At 39.3% G+C, this 25,237-nt stretch overlaps 3 protein-coding genes across 4 annotated transcripts in view; 2 read left to right on the top strand and 1 right to left on the bottom strand.

Moving 5' to 3' along the window:
• The first annotated feature begins 4,372 nt into the window (after window positions 1-4,372).
• LOC139946805 (transmembrane protein 242-like) lies at window positions 4,373-10,734 on the top strand. Its single transcript, XM_071944513.1, has 4 exons — window positions 4,373-4,599; window positions 7,398-7,498; window positions 8,450-8,593; window positions 9,565-10,734. The coding sequence occupies exons 1-4, from the start codon at window positions 4,515-4,517 to the stop codon at window positions 9,694-9,696; spliced, it is 462 nt and encodes a 153-aa protein (XP_071800614.1). The 5' UTR covers window positions 4,373-4,514; the 3' UTR covers window positions 9,697-10,734.
• A 118-nt stretch (window positions 10,735-10,852) lies between these two features.
• The window catches only part of LOC139946804 (oxygen-dependent coproporphyrinogen-III oxidase-like), a 37,313-nt gene continuing 22,928 nt past the window's right edge, over window positions 10,853-25,237 (top strand). The window contains exons 1-8 of one of the 2 annotated variants that reach the window (XM_071944510.1): window positions 10,853-10,986; window positions 11,283-11,436; window positions 13,338-13,398; window positions 14,220-14,318; window positions 14,771-14,821; window positions 15,551-15,625; window positions 16,632-16,750; window positions 19,142-19,211. In XM_071944510.1, the coding sequence (XP_071800611.1) occupies window positions 11,387-11,436; window positions 13,338-13,398; window positions 14,220-14,318; window positions 14,771-14,821; window positions 15,551-15,625; window positions 16,632-16,750; window positions 19,142-19,211 (525 nt within the window). In that variant the 5' untranslated portion in view covers window positions 10,853-10,986; window positions 11,283-11,386. Of the gene's footprint in view, window positions 10,987-11,024; window positions 11,437-13,337; window positions 13,399-14,219; window positions 14,319-14,770; window positions 14,822-15,550; window positions 15,626-16,631; window positions 16,751-19,141; window positions 19,212-25,237 lie in introns of those variants that run through there. The other variant, XM_071944512.1, reaches the window with a different exon arrangement.
• Window positions 19,218-23,483, bottom strand: LOC139946799 (uncharacterized). The gene is made up of 2 exons (XM_071944499.1): window positions 23,155-23,483; window positions 19,218-21,625 (listed from the first exon to the last, which is right to left on the bottom strand). Exons 1-2 carry the CDS (start codon window positions 23,353-23,355, stop codon window positions 19,958-19,960), a joined length of 1,869 nt encoding a protein of 622 aa, XP_071800600.1. The 5' UTR covers window positions 23,356-23,483; the 3' UTR covers window positions 19,218-19,957.

Here is a 25,237-nt window from a genome sequence, read left to right as displayed (position 1 = left end):
CTATTAAAAGCGTAACCTGCGCCATCTTGGATTGAAAATTAGAAGGTCCAGTGGTATGGCATCCTTGTGGAATCCAACACGGTTGTTTGTGTGGAATTCAATACGTTTGTGTGGTTTCAGACGTCGGGTTGCAAGTCTGCAAAACCCGGATCCAAACTCGCACTTACAAGTCATGTGATTGGAGGAAGTTTGGGCGGCGACCGTGCGTCAACCACTGGTCGATGTTGTTACCAGACTTCCTAGAAATCTTTCTGACAGGTGACTCATTGGACAGTGTTTCGCAGATGGTGCTCCGGATTGGTTCATTCATTGCCCCTTGACCGCCCACCCGCCATTCGATCCGCCCTTTTTGGTCAGGTTACTTTCGTGTTGTACTAAGCATGGTTCTCCGGATTGGTTCATTCATTGTCGCGCAGGGTCGAAAGGGTCGAAGAGGCTGGGTGCCAGGACAAACCCGAAACAATCTCACGAATTTGACCGAATTTGCATTGAATGGATGAAGTACCGTAGATTGATGTTTCGCAGGCGACCATGTGTCAACCACTGGTCGACGTTGTTATCAGACTTCCTAGAAATCCTTCTGCGGGTGACTCATTTGTTGAAAAGATTAAATGGATAATATTTATAAAAAAGCATTCACTTCCAAACGGCGTGAGAATTATCATGATAAACAAGGTTGGGATCAAACGGAAGCTTAATAATTTGGAAACATTGGGTAGGGCCGGCTATAGGTTGGAAGGTGTCTAAGGGAACTTTACAATTAATAACATTTTGGGGTTGGAGGGGGGGGGCCTTACACAAAGAGCCATTCTGGTCAGTGTATTGTGAGTGGTGTGTTGTCTGGTTTGAGACAGGCCACCTGTTGCTTGGTGAAGAAGGTCGCCGTGGGACCACTTTAGGTTGACAGTGGGTGGCGACCTTGGACCTTTTGCCAGTAAACTCAAATGTGTACATGAATTACGTTTTAGAATACGGTCTGTTCATGGAGGTATAATGTTGCAGTTTCAGAGTTTAACCATGGAGGTAGAATTGTGAAACCATTCCTTACTCTATGGTGAAACTTATACACGTACGTCAAAGGCATGTTTTGAAGCTGTAAAAAAAGAACTTTGCTTTGCATTTGGTCAAAGTTGTTAAGCAAAACGACATTAAGTTTCCTTTTGAATAAGTCCATTCACAAAATTGGTTAGAGCAGTGTGTCGGTCAGGTCTCAGAATGTACATTTTGCCAAATCCATTTTGAAGCCTAATTTAGCCATCGGCCCGTCGGGTTGGTTACTCATGGAGATAATATTAACAAAAGAGACCCTTGTGCGGCTGAATGGGGTACATTTTTAGGAGTTTGTCTATTGACCCAAACTGGACGCAACAAACCTTAAACATGACTTGACATGCTTTCTGAAAGTGAAATAAGTTAGAGAAAATGGAGTGGGGACGAGTTTATCGTTTTTATTTAGTTTGTACGATATAGGGTTCCAGAGATATGGGATGTATGGAGGTTTGTTCCTAGAGCAGCGTGAACATGAACGCGGTCAGAAATTGTGTCGTTTGTCGTTCAAATTTCGCGAGATGCAATAAGCCCAAAGTGACAATAAAAAAATAGAAAAAAACCAGACCTCCCAAGTCTCACGCATTAGGAGTGAGACTCACGCATTTGGGCTCTGTCTCACGCTCACACGCACATCAACCATTATTGGGGCGAGATCGGGGAAAAAAAATTAACGACATTTTTTGTACAAAATTTGTACAAACAGAGCGCAAATATGCAGATTGCGCACGCTTTTGCTCATCCAGTAGGTTCAGCTCAAATTCGGCAGAGCGCAAAACGCTTATTGCGCACAAGTTTGTTCCGATTCTTTTAGCAAATTCGTTGAAATGCGCTCCACTAGCGAAGACACAACAGGCAGAAGAAGTGAGCGATTGATTTTGGACATCATTTTTAGTCTATTTTTTTCAAGTTTGTAAGGATATAATCTGACACAATCGAACCTCCACATTAACCATCAACATCTCCTGTGTACCTCAAGTGAGTTTTAATTATTCTGAGGAGGTTTTTGATGCATTTTGAAACACCTTTTGTCCACATTCACATTGTTTTATTTATTGATAAAAAAAAAAAAGTTGGGCGGCGATTTAAAAAGGCCTTCTTAAACTGGCAATTTTTTTTTCCGGGGGGATGGGGGTTGAGCTTTGAAAAATCTCACACATAGCTGGCCTCTGGACTTGGCATCTCTGCCTGCAAAACACTTTTTTGACGTTCACGTTAAGTGCTCCCGTTATACATGCAGCCTATTGACCAGAAAGTTTACAAGACCAATTCAGATGAGAATAAACTAAAAAGAGGCCTACGCTCTTACCGCCCCCGCCCCCCCCCCCCCGAAAAAAAAGAAAAAAAACAGTAGATAAATTAGATTTGTGGCACACAGCATGTTCCAAAAACTCGCTTTACTTATAGTGCTGTAGCAACGCTATGTATCGTGGGACGTAAAAATGTCATTTTTGACGAAATTTTTAAAAAGGAAATCAAGCATTATGAATGTATATTGAGTGTGTGGAGACAGTTTTGGTGGTGTAGTACAAAAGAAACTTTAGTTATTGCTGGCTAACGGTCAGTTTCACCTATCAACGCTGATTTGAAAAACGTGTAACGTTAGGGAGGCCCAACTTATTAGACCCCTATAAGGCTCACGGGGGAGCCTTATAGTTTCTAGATGCATAAGGTACGTCGTCTAACCCAACACGAGGTGGGTACAGCCACTGCAAGTAGTGGTGGACGTGCGAAATAGCTTCATTTTGGGTTAGAATTATGACGCCATGCATAAATATTGAGAGAGGCGTATAACACCCTCACCCACATTTCGAAATATTTGTGTAAAGGATTTTTATATCCTAGCGGGGTGCCGCGCGAAGCGCGGCATCCCGCTAGTGTACATTATGTATGGTATGGTGTATGCTGGTACTCAGTTATTTTTGCATTGGCTTAACACAGCGACGTGAAGAGTACCAGTTATGTAGTGAGTAGAGTAGAGTAGAATCCTACTCGTACATGTACCGTAGGAAATCTGTTCACATATCTTGCACCAATTGCCCTATGAAGGCCCCGCTGGATGGTCTGGTGCCAGTTCAATAATTTGCAAAAGTCATTAAGAAAATGACAATGTTTAAAGTTGTGCCTGATGATCGGATGGCTCAAGGTTGCTGCAACGAAAGAATGTTTGAATAATTTGCAAAAGTCATTACAAATGACAATGTTTGAAGTTGTACCTGATAAGCGGATGGCTAAAGGTTGCTGAAATGAAAGAACGTTTGAACAATTTGCAAAAGTCATTACAAAATGACAATGTTTAAAGTTGTACCTGATGAGGGGATTGCTCAAGGTTGCCTAAATGAAAGAATGTTTGATTAAATTGCAAAAGTCATAAAAAAATGACAATGTTTAAAGTTGTACCTTATGAGTGGATGGCTCAAGGTTGCTGAAATGAAAGGATGTTTGAATTTAATTGCCAAAGTCATAAAAAAATGACAATGTTTAAAGTTGTACCTGATGAGGGGATTGCTCAAGGTTGCCTAAATGAAAGAACGTTTGATTAAATTGCAAAAGTCATAAAAAAATGACAATGTTTAAAGTTGTACCTTATGAGTGGATGGCTCAAGGTTGCTGAAATGAAAGAACGTTCGAATTATTTGCAAAAGTCATAAAAAATGACCTAGCTAAAAGTTGTACCTGATGAGCGGATGGCTCAACTCAAGGTAGCTGAATAGAATTTTAGAAAGAATGTTTTAATAATTTGCAAAAGTCATAACAAATACCAATGGATGTTTAATAATTAATAAAGTTGTACCCGACCTGATGAGCAGATGGCTCAAGGTTGCTGAAATGATTGAAAGAATGTTTGAATAATTTGCAAAAGTTATACAAAAAAAATGACAGTGTTAATTAAAGGTTGTACCTGATGAGCGTAAGGCTTAAGGTATGTGGGCAGTGCCGGGGTTAGGAGGCAAATCGCTTAATCCCATACCTAAAACCTATCTGGAATCTAGAGCACAGTCGATCACGCGATATGGCGGCAATGCAAAAGTTTACTTTTATTGCACCGCTGCCAGCGTAGAAGGCGACTGGTGAAATATCAGTCGCGATTCTGGCTCGCTTAGTCCTGGTACAATTAAATCTTGGAGGTGAAAGGGTAAAATGAAAATGCATCCCCTCCCTCCCGCCGCTGCTTTCCCGTCGCTATAGAGGGGACTCTACACCAAATCACAAATACACATACCTAAACCTATATAAAATGTGGAATCTAGAGCACCGTCCTGTGCGATGGCGGCGATGAGAGTTTTCAGTCATCAGAGAGGCTGACTATAGAGGGCGGTATTTTGTTTTCCACAGAGGACAGACTAGACATGGTGGATTCAGATCGTAAGCATGTTGCATCAATGAATGGCCGACATGCCTCCTCAAATCAAACCATAGAGTAAGATCAAACCAACGTGTTTTTGTTTAGTGATGATACAAAGCGCATGATGGATACCGTGAAGTTTTCGGAGCAGCAACAAGATGACGACCACAAGGACAGTTCAGGTGGACGATTCCCGCTGTTCAAAGGTAAAAATAGTGAATGCCGATCCGGTGTGTACATGGTGATGGTCACTTGGTGTATGGTCGGAGTTCAGATCAGGGAGAGAGAGTTTGTAATTAATTGTAATGTAAGAATTTTTTTTATTATTTAATCATACTTCATAGTCATACCCTGAATACCGTCCATCCATGGGCCGGGGTAGAAATAGAACAAGGGGCGGGGCGGGGCGGGGGGGGGGGGTGCTCACGCGCACAGACGCCATGTTGTTGTAGGGCAGATATTTGAACAGTGACATCATAACATTCAATGCGGTTATAAGTTATAACCATGGAGGTAAGTCTACCTCCATGATATAATAACCAATAGAGTTATATACAAGAACTAGAGGGCGCACTGGCCTATATACGCGACCTGGCATGCCCACGGGCGTGTTTGTGCGGCCATTTTTAAAATTTTGTAAGTTGACAATACAGCAGCGCGTAGCTGTAGCGTTCAATCAACACAAACTCCAATGTGTGTTTCATATTCAACGGGCGTACAGAATGGTTCGCGTGTGTCTCCTTGCGGTCCCGTCGCGTCACGAAGCATCACCTACCAGTGGTGCGCCTAGTTGCGATTGTGTAACCCTACTGGCGAGTGCCGACGGACCTCCGGCTACGCCCTAGTTCTTATATGTAACTCTATGTATATAAGTATAACTCCCTCTCTGCATATGGGCTGTACAGATAGGATAGCCTTCACCTTCTTTACTCTGAAATAAATAAAATTTTCATTTTTTAATACTATGAAAATTTAGTTATTTAATTTTTAATAAAATAAAAAAAATTTAAGTTGAATTAAGATAAAAGTTGAATGAAGATAAATAAATTAAAATAACTAACTAAACATGAACACCCCGGGGTTGATAAATTTCCTTCCTGCATTGCCCTGATATTCATAGAGTCCATGGTGCGACCTGCAACTTCAGAGATCCCCTGCTAGTGCTAGTGCCACCTGCTTGCTCCGCTGGCACCCTGTACAGTTACCACTGTCCCAACTATTTCGGTTGGGACTAATCTATGCTATAGTTGTTGCAGTTGTTAAGACGGAACACTAACATTCAATGACGTTCCTTGACAATGTCAGTGATAAAGTGCACTGCACTGACGTGACCTGAGAGGCTGAGTGCGCATACATCGAGTGGGGAAAATCACTCATAAAGACATAATCAGTCGTAGCCTAAGTCCCCTAGTACTACCAATTCATCAATCAGATAGTTGTCATTTTTAGCCTAACTAAATATTAACAATCCACATGTGCGATCATGCCTACTGCTAGTATTACTGGTACCTCCAGGCTACAAGTAACTTACATGTGTCCGTAGACATGACTGTAGTCGGCACTTTAGACAGCTCTAGCTGGAGTCTATCTGATCCCTCTCTTCTGATCCTTCTAAGTTCTACTGTTCTGTTAAATCTCTCTGTCTGACTGAGTCTATACCGAGTCTAGACGATAAAGTTTTGTCATTGCACGAATTCAATAAGTCATAATACCACTGATTGCAAATATCACCCTCTTTGTTATTCAAAGTTTTGTGGAATTACTTCAGAATCATAACATAACAGACCTTAACTGATCGCAATTTTCGCCTGACTGATTTTGTTGAATTGCCGGAAGGCATTGTGGGAAGGAAAGAGCGGGCTTACACACAAAGCCCTTTTTTCATCCCGCAATGCCTCTTGGCCATTCAGCAAAATCAGCCAGGACCCATTTTCATAAAGCTGTGGACTAAAGCTGTGGACACTATTGGTAATTACTCAAAATAATTAGCATGAAACCTTACTTTGTAACGAGTTATGGGGAGTTGTTGATAAGTATAAAACATTTTGAGAAAGATGTGATTTTCCAAGAATTTGATTTCAAGACCTCAGATTTAGAATTTGAGGTCTCAACATCAAGCATCTGAAAGTGTGACAAGGGTGTTTTTTCTTTCATTAAATATTATCTCGCAACCTCGACAACCGATTGAGCTCAAATTTTCACAGGTTTGTTATTTTATGTATATATGTTGAGATACACCAAGTGAGAAGACTGGTCTTTGACAATAACCAAAAGTGTCCATTGTCTTTAAGCAGAGAGTGATGCCTAACAATATTCTGCTAAGCAAAAACAAGCAGGATACCTGTCACATATTATACACTATGTGACACTGTATTGTTTAGTTGGTAACCTTATTCTGGTAAGGATAATTATGTTGTGCTTAGCTACTTTTTTGTGCTTTTTAAGCTGCTCCATGAAATTGGGCCAAGGATGATTGGCCTTACTTAAAGACACTGGACACTATTGGTAATTGTCAAAGACAAGTCTTCTCACTTGGTGTATCTCAACATATGCATATAAAATAACAAACCTGTGAAAATTTAAGCTCAATCGGTCATCGAAGTTGCGAGATAATAATGAAAAAAGAAAAAAAAACCTTGTCACACGAAGTTTTGTGCGTTTAGATGGTTGATTTCGAGACCTCAATCTGAGGTTTCGAGATCAAATTCGTTGAAAATTACTTCTTTCTCAAAAACTATGCCACTACAGAGGGAGCTGTTTCTCACAATGTTTTATACCATCAACCTCTCCCCATTACTCGTCCCCAAGAAAGGTTTTGTGCTTATAATTATTTTGAGTAATTACCAATAGTGTTCATCACTGCCTTTAATGATTAACTCAGTGTCCAGAATTGATATTTGAAAATGACAAATCAAACGATCAACATCCACTGTGTATGGTATTGAATACTGTAGTCAGACAGTAGGCGGATAACAATGTATTATTTTCTCTTTGTATGTCCTAGGTTCAGTGTTTATGGTTGGCATTGCTGGTATTGCAATGTTGTCTGGATTTGGGATGACCATCGCTGGATCCAAGAGGAAACATCCTGCATCATTCACAAAGGTACACCAGTCACCCAGTATAACAGAACAAATGTTGGATGATGTGTTGTGTTGTGGCTGAGCCGTTAAAAACACAGCCGTCGATTTCACAAAACTCTTCCTAACTTAAGACTAATCTTAGGACTGCACTGGAGCATGCAGACCTTAAGATCAATCCTAAGTTAGGAAGAGTTACTCCTCCTAACTCGAGATAAGACAAGTCCTAACTCTTTGTGAAATCGACGGCTGGACTCGAGCTCTGGTGTTTCTGATCGACAGAGCAACTTGCGACATAGTGTGGGTTTGAGTCCCAAGTCGTGGCATTGTGTCATTGCGCAAGATACTTACTTAACCAATAGTTGGTTTGTCCTTTAGATGGGACATAGGTAGGTCCCACAAATTAGGATTGGTAATGCACATAAATGACATTATTATCATGGAACAAACGGGGTGTAACCCTAGCCCAGGGCCCAACTTCATAGCGCTGCTTATTTTTTCGTGCTTACTGTAGCAGAAAAAAAATTGCTAAGGTGCAAGCAATTTTCACAGGTTAGCAGAAAAATAAGGCGGCCATATTGCGCGTTCACCATGGATTTGCAATGTGACTTCATGTATTTTCGTGCAGTTGCATGCCTTTTCGTGTGCTTACGGTAAGCATCGCTACGAAATGGAAATTGCGTAGTAAGCACAACATCGACCGCTAAACAGCGCTATGAAATTGGGCCCAGGATGGACTCCTCCTTCCAAGTCCTACCAGGGTTAGGGTTAACCCCAGTGTTTATGGTTCACAGAGCAAGCACCCTTGTTTACGAGTTTCCTAAGGCTTGCAAGTGACAGTGATTAAGTCTTTTTATGATGCATTCATGGTTGTTTTACTAGAAAAAAAAAAATATATTTTGCTGTAAAGTGTAAAACTAGAAAATCGCTTTCAATTTCCTAAAGACTTTTTCACAAAATATTGTTTCTTACTCAGGGTATATTTCCTGACCCATCTGCCAGTCTTCATGAGAGTGGGGCTTCTCTTGGTTTACGTGCTCTACTCTGGGGCTCGTTCTTCGCTGTGACTGGCTTTGGAACTATGACCTTCTTAGTCTGCAAAGCTATGGGTGTCAAGAGTGTAGGTATTTCTAGACGATGGGATGGAACAAAGTATAATAGAGTGTGCAAGTGTCATGAATTATCGACTCCAGCCGTCGATTTCACAAAGAGTTAGAACTCGTCTTATCTCGAGTTAGGACGAGTAACTCGTCCTAACTTAGGATTAATCTTAAGGTCTGCATGCTACAGTGCAGGGTTGGGACTCGTCCTAAGTCCTAAGATTAGTCTTAAGTTAGGAAGACTTTTGTGAAATCGACAGCAGGCCTGCTGCCGATTTCATGAAACGCTAGGATTAACCCTTTTAACCTAGGATGATAATAATAATTTCTAGTGGTTTCCAGCCAAGTTCTTCTAGTATACTGGTGGCTGTACCTGGTGTTCTGCACCTGGTGTTCTGCTGCAATTATTTGTGGTGAAGCAAGCTGGCGCTGCTTGTTTTTGAACTCGTTCCAGGGCTTGGCAGTTCTTTTTACTACAAGGGTCCCAGGCTGCTGTTGCATACTCTAAGATGGAAAGAACCAAACTTGTGTATAATAATTTTAGTTGGTTTTTATATAGCGAAGAGCATCCCAAAGTGCTTCACATTATTACCCAAGGATGGGTTCAATGCGCCCTTATGTCTATGATTTACGGAACTTAACTCGTTTTTAAGTCCTAAGGTTACACCTAAGTTCGGAAGAGTTTGGTGAAATCGACGGCTGGATTCATATTAGGTCCAAAAACAATTTTGCTGCCGTAGGGCTTGATTTTACAAAGAGCTAGGATTAAACCTACATTAGGTTACTATTGATCTTAATTTCTAAGCAAAGAGTTATGTCACCATTCAAATCACTATTGAAATATTGTAATTATCTCATTTACATCTTAAAGATGAATCTTAATGCTTTATGATCGAGTGCTTGTCTTGCCCACCCCAAAAAAAAAAATGCCTTGCCCCATCAAAGATGAAATTGAAGTCTTCCACCTCTTGTACCCTCATGTTGATCATAGGTTGCTGACTTCCAGACAAAGTTCCAGTCGGTTGCTCCGAGGATCCGAAGAAACGAAGCCAGCGAGCCGGAAGAAGTGACCCTGAATAAACTCCGAGAGGAAATCTTCAAAGACGAAATCAAAGAAAGCTGATGTTGGAATAGTGACAATGAAAAACACGGAACACTAAAAGAGACCATGTTTCAGCGTTCTTGTTATGTCATGCAGAATGAACAATATTCATGATTTTGTGGCTCAATCCATTGCTCGAGTAATATCATCTTGTAAAGATGGCTGGATGTGGTGTGAGCGGAATTTGTCAGAAGTTAAGGTTAAGAGCTGTTGTGCCCCGAGATGCACAGTCACACCAGCATTAAAACAAGTGTGGAGTTAACCAATACCCAGACTAGATCTCGGTTTAGAAACAAATAGTTAATGGCCTGACGTTTCGACCCTAGCAGACTCTAAGGCCAAATGACAACACAACAAACAAGGTCTCAGTTTGCAAAAAATATTACAAGGCCTGATGTTTCGACCCCAGCAGAGTCTTTCTCGAAGGCTAAATGCCAACACAACAAACAAGATCTAAGTTTAAACACCACAATACTATTTGGTTATAACAAAACATGATAATTGTACAAACATTGATTGCTTTATGTGCTATAATTGTTTTCACCGTAATTTCTCTTAGCTTTTCTGGTGGCAGTAAAAAACTGTCGATATTAAACTGAATAATAAGTCACAATTAAATTTGAAAGCCTAAATGTTTGTGACTGTTTGTTGACTTCACATTATTAATATTTTTATTTCTCAATTTGTCTTCTTTCTTAGTGTCAAGTTTGTTTACACTTTTGTTGTCACATAATAAAAACATACGGCCATTTTGTGAGTTAGATTTAATACCGTAAAATTTCACTTTGTTTGTCACGATCTTGATTGGTTGATATTAATTTCTTAGACTGTTTCTAGTTTGAGGAATTGAAATTGAGCATACACCTGTGATTCAAGGAGACGTGCAACAACGCATGTATCATAACTCACAGAAGTGGGTGTGTTATTATTTATGGATGGATGTGGATGTAATCATTTTGATTGAATTTTATTTTTTTTACTATCCTTTTCGGAGTGGGTTTTTCCCAGAAAAAAAAAACATGTTAAGAAGTGGATAATAAATAATTTCTGTACTATCAATTTCATTTGCATGTAATTTTTGTCTTGATAATTGCATGCAAACTTTAAAACTAGGCCTCTAAACTCTGTTCCACTTTTACTACCGTTAACCTGGAAGTGCGCCCTCATGTTAAGAAAACGAAACCGTGTATTTGTTTATTAGCCAGAACATCTGACGTCACTTCACGGGGACCAGACTATTTATTTAATTATCTCAGAAAAAAATGTGTCGGTGCTAGACATGCAACAAAACTTGCTTGTCCTGTTGAGCTTGTCAGGCTATTAAATATACTACTACTATAGCATACTTTTGTCGTATTGTGATTCTATTTTTTGCAAAGAATACAACAAAAAAATAATAATAAGGAGAAAGCAACACTGGCTGAATCGGTTGAGGGCGCTAAGCAAAAACCTTGTTTTTTTACTATTTGACACGCATGCGCACACTTCGAGGTTAAAAGTTTATCGTCTGCTAAATATTGTTACGTGACAAAAAAATGTGTGTGAAGTGTTTGTGTAAAATATGACCCTTTTAAAAGAGCTGTGTCATTTATCATATTTACATTCAGAATTTAGAGAAAGTGCAACAAGGCGGCCTACATAGCTGAGATCTTTTGTATTGTCCACGCTGCTGGCTATTTTCAGTCGATACTTCATACTCGAGTCAACGAAAATGGCTTCGACCACTTCCAGATTGCGAGCCATTTTTAATTCGGCATCCAGGTTCGTGCGTGAGAATTAAGATTTGTGGTATTAATTTAATTAACATTGTTTACGTTTGCTATGTTTTAGTGAAGCCCATGTTCTGGAATGTTTCGTTGTTTTTTAGCGGTCGTAAACGAATTTTTATTTGCCTGATTTAGTGATTTTGACTTTTTTGTTTGGGGGTGTCGAAAAAAACACTTTTTATAATTCTACTTTTTTGGTCATCAGCCCCCATCAAATATTAAATAATAAACAACAAATTTTAGGTCCTTTTTGTTTGGTTGGAAAGAGGCAGGTTTGCAGCAGCTAATTTTGTCGTTTCTAGTTTCATCAAAAAAAGAGCAGGCAGTGTTTCATTTCAAATGTTTCATTTTTGAATGATAGAGATAGAGGCCCGTAATATAAATTAACAGTACACTCTTTACCATGTATCCTGGTGTCATGTGTTTTCAGTAGGATAACAGGAAAATTGTTCATAATCAAAAACTAAATATTTTTTTTTCAAATCATCTATCCAATATTTTAACAATAACACTTTCACTTCATGGTGTGTTGACATTTTTAAAGTTTTGGTTTTACGTTGCGAGAGACAGTCCGCCATTAACGGTGCTTATGCATGCACGACATTGGAGCAACGTCATATGTTTTCACACCTTTCATTGGTTGGTATTTTATTGAATATTCCGAAGCTAGTATGACGTGCAAAATAAATCAAAAATATCATTCAATTACTACTTAACAAATTTAATTACATTTTTGTCCTAAGGCATTATGGCTACTTTATTAGAATCCAGAGGTTTCTTAAGGCATGAAAGTAAAACACCCCACCCCCCCTTGATGCACTCGCACTTCATAACAATCCGTTTTCCCCCATTTCAGACCAGTAATTTTTTATTTCAGGAGATAAGAAACCAATCTACGATATTTTCTCTTTAATGTAGACTTAATATTTATTACGCTTATTGGAATTTATTACAGCATGCATGAGTAAATCAAAAAAAGAATTGTTGTCATTTTCACTTAAAATATTTTAATATTTTCCCCACATTTGCACACCATAGAATCCCAAATAGTAACCACCTCACGTGATCCATCTAGTGACTAAAGCAGAATGAAACTCAATCTAGCAGATAGTAATTTTGTTTTGAACTTTCGAGGTTGGATGATGTTTCTTTGACTCATTTGAATGTTGGCATAATAATGCACTAGTGATGAGTACCAAAAATCAATCATTTTATAAATGTTTGAGCATAACCAACGACAGTGATGGTCGATAACGTATGACGCTATGATAACAGTAGGCCTACACTCTTTACCATGTACTCAACCCTAGATAGATGGAAGATACCATGTAGGGAACGTCCATCTACATCTACCTACACGCCTTACCTATGCTGGTACTCAGCAAAGTCCACTTCTGGATGTAAAAGCTGAGGTGAAGATTCTACTACAGCTAACTACTAAAAAAAAAAAAGTTCTATCTGAATTGATGAAATTTATCATATTTTTTCCCCAGTTAGCATGGCCATGGTTAGTGGTACTGAAGATGCACATTATAGTTGCAATTCAACGTAACTTCTGGCTGCTGGGAGGGTTACTATCACAACTACTGAAGTCGAAGATAATGCGATATCCAACTGTTGTCCAGAAATCCATGTGTCTGTTTTCTCTTCGTCAGTGTTGTGTGTGCGTATGGCTTCTGACTGGCACCCCCGAACAAAGATATTGACAAAATAGGGACACCGCCAATAGAGGGCTAGATAGCTCAGCTGGTAGAGCGCCGGCACGCTACTCTAGAGGTCGTTGGTTCGAATCCCACTCTAGTCAATTCTTTGTTCAACCCCAAAAATCATTTCAAAATTTACCCAGTCAGTTTCCCTTGTGGTTTTTAATTTGTCTCTCTTTTGATTTGGTTTTAGACCTCTGATTGTTGGCTCTGTTGTAGGTGCTTTTATTTGCTATGGAACATACAAACAACAAGTGAGTACATTCAAAAATACATTAATGTATTGCCTGTTACATTATCAAACAAGCAAAGATCAAATCATTGTTGTATGTGATTTTCTCCTTTTGCAACTGTAATAATAGGCAAGAGACTCTGACTGAGAGTACGAGTACGATGTTTATTGTATCAAGACTACATCCAAGATGGCAACTTACACCAAGTGTTTACATGTGACACCTAACCAATACTAGTCACAAGAGTATGACAATATACAATAGATGTGTATATGCTCATTCTACAGCAACTCGACATTTTAATAAAACATCTTTTTTTCTGATCAAGAAACATGCCAAGTAACACGACTAAATGAGAACCCATTCTGAATACTTTGACCTAGGGGCAGAACTACTCTTTCATAGTAAGACTGGTCAACAATATTGGTTTAAGTTTTATTTTTTAATTCAAATTGCAAAGAAACAAGATGAGTTATGAAGGAATCGGCAGTGTCATAAAGCTCACTCAATACAATATAGTAAGGTTTGCGGTAACACCATTTAGGCCTAATGATAATCTCTTAATGAGTTGGGGTGGTTCTGAAAAGAATCGTTGGTTTCCACTCGACGATTCGATCAGTATGCTCTGATCTGATTTTTCTCCAGAAGACGATCAGACCATACTGATCAAAACGCCGAGTTGAGGGGAACCAACGTTTTTTCAGAACCACCCCAGATACTCATTTAGAAATTATCATTACATGGTGTTACCGTAAACCTTACTATATCGTATTTCCACCATGCAAAGTTTCAAATCCTACTTGCTCCATACACTTCTCTTCATGTGTTATTTTTATCCCCAGCAGAAACCAATACATGCAAAGACCATCATGAGTACCCCAACACTAAAACCGATTTCATTCATGGCAGAGACGATCACTCCAGCCGCTACCCTTGCCGAGGTAATGATTTACACATAATACAGGTTTAAATACAGCAGGAATATGATTGGTAAAAAATCAAGTTCTGATCATTTTTATTACGACACCGACTTGGTGCTCTGGCCTAGACTTTCTTCTTTAAGAGGGCAAGGCAGATTTCATTTTGAAAATGGCACTTCCATTTCGAAACTATTGAAGGGGCCAAAGGCTAAAAACCAACATGGCCAATAAACCAGGGCAACCGCGACCATGGCCTCGGGTTTTTTTGTGTGACCAATTGAGTTCAAAATTTCATAGGTTTGTTATTTTGTGCACATAATGAGATACAACAAGTGAGAAGACTGGTCTTCGACAATTACCAAAGGTGTCCAGTGTCTAAACTCAATACAATTTTACCTATTTTTTTTCCAAGGACCGAATATCATGCCAGTGCCTGACCATCCCTCTGATTCAAAATTGTTTCTCCTTTTTAGAATGGTAATGAAATGAAATCCAAAATGGAGCTCTTCATCATGAAAACTCAAGTAAGTTTGTAGTTTTGTTTTTATTTGAGTCATTGTCTAGTTTAATTTTTAAATAGGCCTAAATGATAGTTCAGTGACTTATTTTCTATGAATCTGAAAGGTTCATGTACTTGTACAGTATACAATTGTTGCACGCTGTGACGGGATCCATGGCGTTTTGTACACCCGAGGGGGAAATGGCATCCGAGGCGAAGCCGAGGGTGCCATTTGCCACCGAGGGTGTACAAAACCCATGGACCCCAGTCACAGCGTGCAACAATTGTTTTGTTATACCTTGGTAACATTGTTATTCCTCTTCTCGAAGTTCTGTTGTCATCTTCAAACATTATTAAGACGGAGCAATGCATAGTTCAGTCATGGTTTAATAAGCAGACGAACAGTTCAAACAAGAAACAATTCTTCACCTGTTGATCGTACCCGCGTGTGTTTCGCACAGCGCTTGAAATCGACAAACGACGGGAACGATCAAGGTGATGTACACCGGGTGTACATCACTTTTCATGTTACCCGGCGCGCTGTGCATTACACGTAGCGCGCATCATTAGCCATGATACATGCATATTTGTTGCACGGCACGTGATTGGTTCTCGACCAATCAAACTTCACAATTTGTACAGAGAGGTATAACAATAAAGTTTGTAAGTTTCTTGTTAAGTGAGGTGTTAAATTATCATTAAAATGGTTTGATTGCTCATTGGTTTTAAGTTATCTTTTCGATACAATTTACAGGCTGAGCTCTGCAAAACCCTAGAGGGAATTGAAGGCGACAAGAAGTTTCTTGTGGACAGATGGGAGCGGCAAGAGGTATGCTCAATCAAAAGTACATTTAAATCCATTGATTTGTTTTGTTCACAACATTGTAATAATAATAACACCCAATGCAAGGGCATCTCAAAGCGCTCTTTATATATCTACAAGGAATGGAGAGCTATGTTCGAAACATTATATACTTCATTGAGGCAACAAAGGTGATTTCCTCCATGCCCCTGGTCATTGCTTTGGTGCCCTTGAGATGTAGAGGTTTACAATTTCCTCAAAGGGTGCCCTTAATACCAAGGAGAAATTGCCTTGGTGCCCTTTCAAAAGCAAAGGCCCGGTTTATAGCTCCATTTATTTACATAGCACAATCTGCAGCCAACCATATCAGAAAACAGTGGGGAAATCCCCTTCACTTGATGATAAATGTACTAGCTTCTTTTATATCTCATCAGACCTTTACATCCCATCCAAAAGTTGAACCAATAACGGTTTTAAAGGCTTTTAAGACACATTTGAAGTGCCAAGACCAGGACATGTATGAACTCAGTCAAATCACGATGGTGATTCGAGTTTTTTATGATATCAAATCCTGGTCTGGAATAGTGTTGTAGCCACAGTGGGCGGTGCTGGGCTGGCCTGTACAGAACTAAACAAAATTCACGCAGCACTCTGAGCAAAATACACTGTGCTGCCCAGCACAGATTCGCCCAGTTTGCTCTTTAGCAATGATGGCCCCATATCTAAACATGAATAATTTTGTTGAACCGCTCACCCTTGGTGGACTAAATGGGAGACTTTGGTACGCTAGGTGGCAGCAAACCTACCAGGTAAATTTCAATTGTTTACGTAGCTCTGAGCGTGCGTACATTACCGAGAACAATGGAATTTACCAGGTAAGTCTGCTGCCACCAAGCGTCCCAAAAATCTCCTAATAGTGGATTTAGAGCCCACCACTAAAATTGGTCTAGCTATAACACTGGCCTAGAATTTGGGGGGTCGTTGTTTTTTCAAAATTTTTCCTTCCAAATTCCTCTGTGTTTTTTTGTTCCAGGGAGGAGGTGGTGTGACGTGTCTGATAGAAGATGGCAAGGTTTTTGAGAGGGCAGGGGTCAATGTTTCAGTGGTCAGTGGGCACCTAACAGCGAAAGCTGTTGCTCAAATGAAATCAAGGTATGTTTAATTGCAGACTATGAAAACACTACTAGACGCATGCCAGACAGTTTTTCTATTCCTTTTGTTTAAAGGGAAGGTACACGTTTGGTAATTTTCAAAGACCAGTCTGCTCACTTGATGTATCCCAACATAAGCATAAAGCAACAAGCCTGTGAAAATTTGAGCTTAATTGGTCATCAAAGTTGCGAGTATATGATGAAAGAAAAAACACCCTTGTTTGTGTGCTTTCAGATAGGAATAAAAGACTTCTGGCTAGAAGTCTTTTATTATTTTAGTGAGAAATTACCTCTTTCTCAAAATCTATGCTGCTTCAGAGGGAGCCGTTTCTCACAATGTTTGATTCTATCAACAGCTCTCCAATGCTCGTTACTAAGTCAGTTTTTAAGTTAATATTTGTTTTGAGTAATAACCAAACGTGTACCTTCCCTTTAAACGTGTGATATTAACATGGCTAGAAGTGTTTAAACATAGGCTGGGAGTGCTTTACGCATTCTAAGTTGTGAATAAAGAGCCACAATGAATACAATTATAGGTGAAAATGATAATCAAATGAAGAACACAGTGAAATTTAAGGTGAATTTCTCAATGGAAACAGTAATATTTTACTTGGAGGCATGCGATATAATATAATACGTAGAGTACACAAGAATAATTGGAAGTTCATTCATGCAGATAAATATTGCAAGTAGGTCAAAAAATAACATTAACTTAACTAGTTCTTTAAAGGCAGTGGACACTATTGGTAATTACTCAAAATAATTATTAGCATAAAGCCTTTCATGGTGACGAGTAATGGGGAGAGGTTGATGGTATAAAACATTGTGAGATACGGCTCCCTCTGAAGTGCCATAGTTTTTGAGAAAGAAGTAATTTTGAGAACTTGAGTTCTCGAAATCAACCATCTAAACGCACACAACTTCGTGGGACAAGGGTGTTTTTTTCTTTCATTATTATCTCGCAAGTTCGATGACCGATTGAGCTCAAGTTTTCACAGGTTTGTTATTTTATGCATATGTTGAGATACACCAACTGTGAGGGCTAGTCTTTGACAATTACCAATAGTGTCCACTGCCTTTAATGCAAATTACAATAACGCACCAATGCGCTTTTTATCAGTGGCCTGGTCATTTGGGCCATAACATTCCTTTAATCTTTCTCAGCTCCCTGGGGAGTATACAGCCCCGCCTGATGTGGCACTCTTTACCCTCGCAGGTACCCATTTATACCCTGGGTGAATTGGGTTTCATTAGTTTATTATTTCATAAAATCTTACCAAACTACTTATTTTAATAACTTTCATAAAAGAACATCTAAACTATATTAATAAATCACTTTATCCTCATGCCAAAAGTGTTTTTAAAGTTTGTCCTTTAAGATGGAACAATTCAAACCTCATGACTAGTATTAGGGAGGATTGAAAAACTATGTGCAATGTGTCAAATTTTGCAAAAACCTTATGTCTAAATTGCTCTACTATAAATTTGTTTTCATGCCATTTTGCACCGAATTCAAAAGTAGTCATCCAAATGACACCACGGCACCTCCTCTGGCCAACATTTCTGTATTAACTCAAATGAGAAATTTGCATTGATATGGCTGTCATTGGTTCTTTGTATTAATAGTGCACATATCCTATTAGCTGCGTATAGATCAAGGCGCCTTTCAATCTGGCATACATTTTTTCCATTCCTCTAACTTTCTCACCTCCCTGGGGGATTGCAACCCCAAGCTTCTTAAGTTTTAACACTAAAGGGGTAAACCCAACACAGATTAATATTTATACACTCGGGTGCTGAGAAGCAGGATTGGTTAAGTGCCTTGCTCATAAACACAAATTTCATGGATTCTGACCCAAACTCTGATGATTCAACCATCAGAACTTAAGTTCGATGCAGAAGACCACTTGGCCAGGACACGCCCCAAGTGGTACACAAGGAAGTGTTGTGGCCGAGCGGTTAAGAGCACCGAATTCAAACTCTGGTATTTCTGATCAGCAGAGTGTGGGTTCGATTCCCCAGCCGTGACACTTGTGTCCTTAAGCAAGACACATAACCATTGCTTCGTCCTTCGGATGGGACGTAAAGCCGTTGGTCCCATGTGTTGTGTAAACGCATGTAAAAGAACCCAGTGCATTTTTGAAAAGAGAAGGGGTTCGCCCTGGTGTTCCTGGCTGGATTGGCAGCATATTGCGCCACAGCACCTTGTAAACCATTACATGGTGCTTAAGGATTAGGTCTATATCTCAAAATTCGCCCCACTCCATGCAGTAATAATACCTGGCGCTTTGTATCCTTTGTCAAAAGGCGCGTTATAAATACGGTTATTATTAAGGGCATATCAACCTTATTCCGATCATCGTATTTACTGGTTAATGTTTTTTTTTTGCAGGGGAAAACAACTAGAGGCAGGAAAGAAGCTTCCATTTTTTGCTGCTGGAGTCAGCTGTGTGATACACCCGGTAAGTGACAACCGATTACATTTTGATACCCTTTATACATGTCAACAGTAACAATTCTAAGGCTGCGTCTGATTTAATAGGAGAGTCGCAGAGCCAAAATGTTGCCTCCAACAGCCATAGCCGTAGCCAAAGCTAGTTGTTGGGATGTGGGGTTGACTATCCTGCATCAAGTCATTTTTTTTTAATTTATTTTTGTTCTGCTTTATATTTTTTTCAGCTTTTGTGTATATATTTTGTTTTCCTAATGGTTCATGTGTAAAGCGCTATGATCATGTTCTTTGGAATAGCGCTATACAAGCACTGTTTATTATTAATATTATTATTATTATTATTTCATCTTAACACAACATGCAAAAGAAAGATCATATTTTCAGTTGTGCCGGTAACTCCTCGATTTGGGCCACGTTATTATTGTTGTTATTTTTATTATTATTATATTACGCACATTTGTACGTCTGCCCTGTAAAGAACCAACTTCCAGGCAAATTCTAAATTGCATTGCTTGTTGGTGCAAATTTAACACAAGCTGCATGCCGCAGTTATTCATGCAATTGATAGTTAGGCTAATTGTGGGCGTGACTTATTGTAACAGAGTGACAACCAGGGCCCAATTTCACAGCATTGCTTACCAATGAATTTTGCCCCCTTAGAGCACATGACGTGACAAACTCCATCTGTAAAGTGGCATTATGAAATTGGGCCTAGATTATATTTGTACGTAACAGGATCAATGTGACTCATGTTTACTAGACCTTTGTCGGGGCGCCCTCTTGTGGCAGATACCACTCCACTGCTCTGTCATAGCCATTCATCATAGACAGGTCTCTTGCAGTCACCCGGTACTGAAATGGGACAAGCCTGTTCACTTCTTTTCGAAAGTCACGCATCTGCATCCCATTGTAGTTCATCACGGCTGAAAGTGACGGAACATTCTTGAGGGATGGTATCCCGAGGCCTCCTCCCATAATTTCAGCTCGAAGATACACAAGAAAGTGAGGAATATTGTTGAAATATTCTCTGCTGTCATTATACCCAAAGTCACGTTTAAATTTCTGTGTATCAGCAAAGTTTGCAAGCATGCATTGGGTCACCGCACCTGGTACCATGCTATGGTCAGCCCCGGGTACCAGATCTACCCAATTGATGGTCTCTGTGACTAGCGCTGACTTGCTGTTTGTACGATTCAGTAGTGGCTTGAATATTTGGAGCAGCTTAGCGGTGCCGACATAGTCTGAAAGGTTTGAAGTAAAGATGCGGTCATAGTGCGCCATTTGAAGAGACCGATGGCAGTTGGGAAATTTTAGACAGTTTGTCAGGAAGGTGTGGATGAAAAATCTTCCTTGAAGGGTGAGACGTTTAACTCTCTGGAGTAGGTTCGTCACATAGTTGTGGTACATGACCATTGGGGATGTGCAGGGTCTATGAGTGTACTCTCTAACTCTCAAGCAATCCCATGCTACGAATGGAAATGTACAAGCTTTTATGCAATACACAAATTTGTATACTTTAGGTGAACTTGCATAATTAGCCTGAGAGAAACTAGGTATGCTACCCAAACCCCCTCGTCCAGTCATCGTTGGGTTGTCAAATGGCAGGTTGGCTTTACTTCTCTCAGATGGGACAAAATTTCCATGATCAAACCACTCAAACATAGACCTTTGATCATCAGTTGATAAGCGACGAAGATAAAGAGACACCCCTTCCTTTTCTCTATCTAAGAGAACCTTTCTTTGTTGGCTGAGGTTGATAGACTTGCTCTTGGATTTCTGACACTCAAGAGATTTCCACATCTCCCAAACCTGAGATAGGTTTTTAAGATCGGCATTGAAACCACTGATGACTCCTTTAGTGGCAACATGGAGACTCTCGGCATCCATCTGAATGAGCTCATCCAAGCTGGTCTTGATCAAGTCATACTCTTTCTTTGTGATGTGAACTGAGTACCAGATAGTAGTCAGACAGCTCTCAATTCCCTCAGTGTCTGCAAACCGAACCAACATAAAGAGGAACAGGACATTCCTCGCCATGACAAAAGGGTCAAAGTCATTGAGAGTTACGTGAATCTTTCCTTGGTACCTGTCAGGAAGGGAACCAGCTGTTAAAACTGTATTCCGCAGGTCGCCACAACCAGCAGACAACACATGGTAATCTCTTGCCATGTCTTCTTTAGTCAAAACCTTCCCGGACCATTCATTATTGTCAAGTCGAAGAAAGTCTTTAGCAACGATGTTTCCAATATAGTAAGGTGGATCCAAAACCATTTTTATTTTTGAAAAGCTAATGTTGCCCTCTCGAAAATTTGCTGAGAGTGATTTTATGTCTGCTTTGATGTGAAGGCATAACCTTTTATGGTTTTCCCAGTTGCGCAGTTGACAGTCTTTATTACAGTACCAGACGATGTTGCACTGTGAACACTGGTGGGAGAGGAAGAAAAAGTTAATTGAGTTTTTTTATACAGCGTCTGAGTGGAATTTGTATTAGGCCTTTTTGAGATATGTTGGACACAATGCTACAACATTATAAGGTTTGGGTAAATTTGTGTGTATACACCAAAACCAAACAGGACACTCTTAACACGCCTGCCATACCTCAAAAAGGCTTATCGGTTTTTGTGCACTAAGGGCCATGTCACATGAGGCAATTGATAGGCAACCAATTCCAGGCAATCTCCAGGAAGAAAAGCCATTCACATTTGAATGTTCACATATTATTCTTGAGGATCGTAAGACACTGTTTAAAAAATACCCATGGTCCCGTAGCACACACTGCAGTTGGATGCCTCCAAGTTGCCTGCAAAAGTTGCCTGGTGTGACAAGGCCCTTATTAGTCACCAAAACATTGTCATGGACTTGGAGTGACACAGAGCTGATGAAGTATTGTTTCAGCAATCTGGGAACTCTCATTGTTTAGCCAGACGAGCAAATAAAACCAATCTACAAGTATGGTTTTATTTGTTCGACTGGCTAAACAGTGAATGGAGTTCCGAGCCTGCATCAGTCAAAAACAACTGGTGGTTGTAAAAAGCCAACCCCTCCCCCCCCCCTTCCCACTCTCCCTAACCCCAACAAGTGTTTCAGAAAGATTGCTTGTGCCAGTCTCTTGGCCGAGCATTCGGAACACTTATGTTAATAAGTGATTTCAGGGATGGGAATTGTACATAAACTAAAAGGTCATTTGTTTTTTCAAATAAAAAATAAAAAAAAAAAAAATTGTAATGGGACCAAATATTGATGTGTGTATCACTCATGTTGTATCAGAAGTATCTTTTCCGTATTAAATTTAGTAAAAAATTAAATCAAACAAAACCCCAATGCTGTAGTCAAATCTCCATAAGATATATTTTATATGGGTGTGATAAGTTTGTTGTGAAACATTTTTAAAACATCACTATATATTGCACTTGTTCCCCTACAATCCCCTACATTGTATGTTCAAATTTATCAAGATTTAGGCCTATAACATAATGCATACATGTACATCTAGGTCTATGACAATTGATTTAACACAATGGTCAGAAGATACTGTGGTGGAGGAAAAGGGGACACTGTTTACACTCTTTTCCCTCCCATAGTCATCAGTGCCCAAGCGTAATCCATTTCGTCTCAAATGAGGAAATTGATAGACAATTGTCTTTTCCTCGTGAATACAGATTAAAACTGATTTGAACCTGTGTATTTATGTTTACTTGCTAATAGAAATTTAAACACAATGTATTACTAAGTGAATTGCACTTTTTGGTTTTGAGCAGGGGTCCGTGTTTTTAATTGCTTGAGGGGCGAACATCAATAGAATTGATGTACATTTTAAGATATTTTAAAATAAACCAGGCAGTTTTTGCAATAGACTGTTTGCAATTAATGTTTGTGATGCAATTGTGATAACATTTTAGTATTCATGCACCGAGGTACATGTATAATCTAAATGTATCTTTGCTGCAACTCACCTCTTTGACAACTCCAGTTTTGCCACACTCACTACACTTCTTTTTCCCAAACACCTGGCACTCCACAGACTTGTGTCTGGCTGTGTCTCGGTCCAGACATGATCGTGTGCAATACTTTGCCAATGGGCATTCTGGGCATTGCACAGAACATTTGGGGAGTTGTTTCTCACAGCGCCAGCAGTGTCCATGTTGAACATCCATGATAGAACAAGAAAACTAAACAACCAAAGTTTGTTCTTTTGGTATGATTTCCGGCCAACAATACTGACAAAGCCTACAGTTCCTAACTAACCTTACTGCAATAAAAGGCCACACTACAATGTTCTCTGATAAGGACGAACTGATGAGAAATACTATAGACATTCATTTAGTTGGCTCATTCCATTACGAGAATAGGTACACAGGAAAATGTCTATATATGATTAAGAATGCACTAATGTGAGCTTTAACTTTAAAGTGAAGGTTGCTCTATTTTAAATAGGGCAGTTAGGCATTATTCGGTCATTTGGTTGGTTTAGAATGCGTCGTATGAATTTTTTGTTTTTACCAGAAACCAATGTGACGCGCTATACGCAAACAGCAAACAATTCTTTACACAAACCAACCAATACTATCCCAGAGCAAACGAGGGACTACACCCATAGCAACAACAGCTTCTTTGTTCACTCTGACATGCTTTGGCAAAAACAAAAATGAAGGGGTGACATTCATAAAACAATTAATGACTGCTTTTAATCATGAATGCTATGGTTATGACTCCCTCAGTGATACCTGAAGCAGTCTATTTTCCCAGGGCTTCACCTCGGGGGAAAAAAAAACAAGTTGAGGATCACCTCGGGAGTCAAAGTTTTAACCAAACCACTCAAAGCAGTCAATATTTGTATAAAAACTACTTGACTTTGTGCTTTAAGTACACTGTACAATACAACATTCCCACTTGTCTGATCTAGTGCATATTGTAACTATTGCAATGTCCTCGTAAACATGAAAGATGCAAGCAAGTTTTGTTGTGTCTGTACTTGTAGAACAAAAATGTGCGAAGACAATTGGTATGGATTCGAAGCAAAACTCTTTGTGAAACAAACTTTCCATACTTTTTTGAAGTGAGGTACTTTTCACTTTATATGTTTTCTTTTCATAAATTTGTACCTTACTTACAACATTAATAAACAGTGGAAGAATAAACTTAAGAGAAAGAAGCAATATGTACACAGAATGCTTGGAGCTAGAGCCAACAAACTTCCAATAAATGAAACTATTGTACATTAAAAATACCCACATGATATTATGATACAATGTAAACTTTTAAAATAATTTGGTAATATTAAAATCTGTTTTTAAAACTGGGGTTATCAAAATCTTCATTCAACTTTCATCATGCTCTGCATGGAATGTTACAGTTTTAAAAAGAATATAGTTTAGTATCAAGTTACAAATAAATCCCAAATTTGGCTGACAAAATATAGTTGTTTTCTGTTGAAAGTCTTTATTTCCAGCAAAAGCATACATCATTTAAGACATCTACTTGTATAATAATAAGCTTCATTTTAAAAAGACACAATAAAAAGAGGGAATTAGCCATTTAAAACGAGCATTCATATTTTGACCAAGGTTGAAAAACAATTGATAAATAATGAACGAATTCCCCAAACATTTGTCAGAGATTAGTTGGTAGAACAGGACACTAGTGCCACTCAGACTTCCTTGGCATGAGTACCTACCCTCCCTTTAAGATCATTACTAGCTGTATTGCGCAAGCAGGGGAAATCCCCTCAATGAGAAATCAGCAGACTTTGGCTTGCATTATGTTTTTAGGGCAATTCTATTATCTAAAAAGGGTGACAAATTTACACAGACAGACATTAATTTGATGATGAAGTACAGTTACTACTTATTCTATACTACAAGGGAAGGTACTTATAATCTGCTGTGCACATATTGTGACATTCAGTCTTCATTGATCGAAGTACCTTTAAACTCCCAAAGCTCATTACTAACTCTGTATTGTGCAAGAAAGGAAATCCCTGCCCTTTACAGATATGAAAAATTAGATTGTTTGGAGAGGCCACCAATACACGTTCAA

The sequence above is a fragment of the Asterias amurensis genome, chromosome 14 (assembly GCF_032118995.1).
Source record: "Asterias amurensis chromosome 14, ASM3211899v1".
Lineage (NCBI taxonomy): Eukaryota > Metazoa > Echinodermata > Asteroidea > Forcipulatida > Asteriidae > Asterias > Asterias amurensis.
Note: the sequence above shows the minus strand (reverse complement) of the source record. Positions and strands in the feature narration are given on the sequence as shown.

Bases quoted from the DNA above. Each gene is read 5' to 3' on its own strand.
- LOC139946799 (XM_071944499.1), bottom strand. From the start codon at position 23,355: ATGGATGTTCAACATGGACACTGCTGGCGCTGTGAGAAACAACTCCCC. The intron at 21,626-23,154 runs GTGAGTTGCAGC...CTCTCCCACCAG, and splicing joins AAACTGGAGTTGTCAAAGAG to TGTTCACAGTGCAACATCGT.
- LOC139946805 (XM_071944513.1), top strand. From the start codon at position 4,515: ATGATGGATACCGTGAAGTTTTCGGAGCAGCAACAAGATGACGACCAC. The intron at 4,600-7,397 runs GTAAAAATAGTG...TGTATGTCCTAG, and splicing joins ACGATTCCCGCTGTTCAAAG to GTTCAGTGTTTATGGTTGGC. The intron at 8,594-9,564 runs GTAGGTATTTCT...TGTTGATCATAG, and splicing joins AAGCTATGGGTGTCAAGAGT to GTTGCTGACTTCCAGACAAA.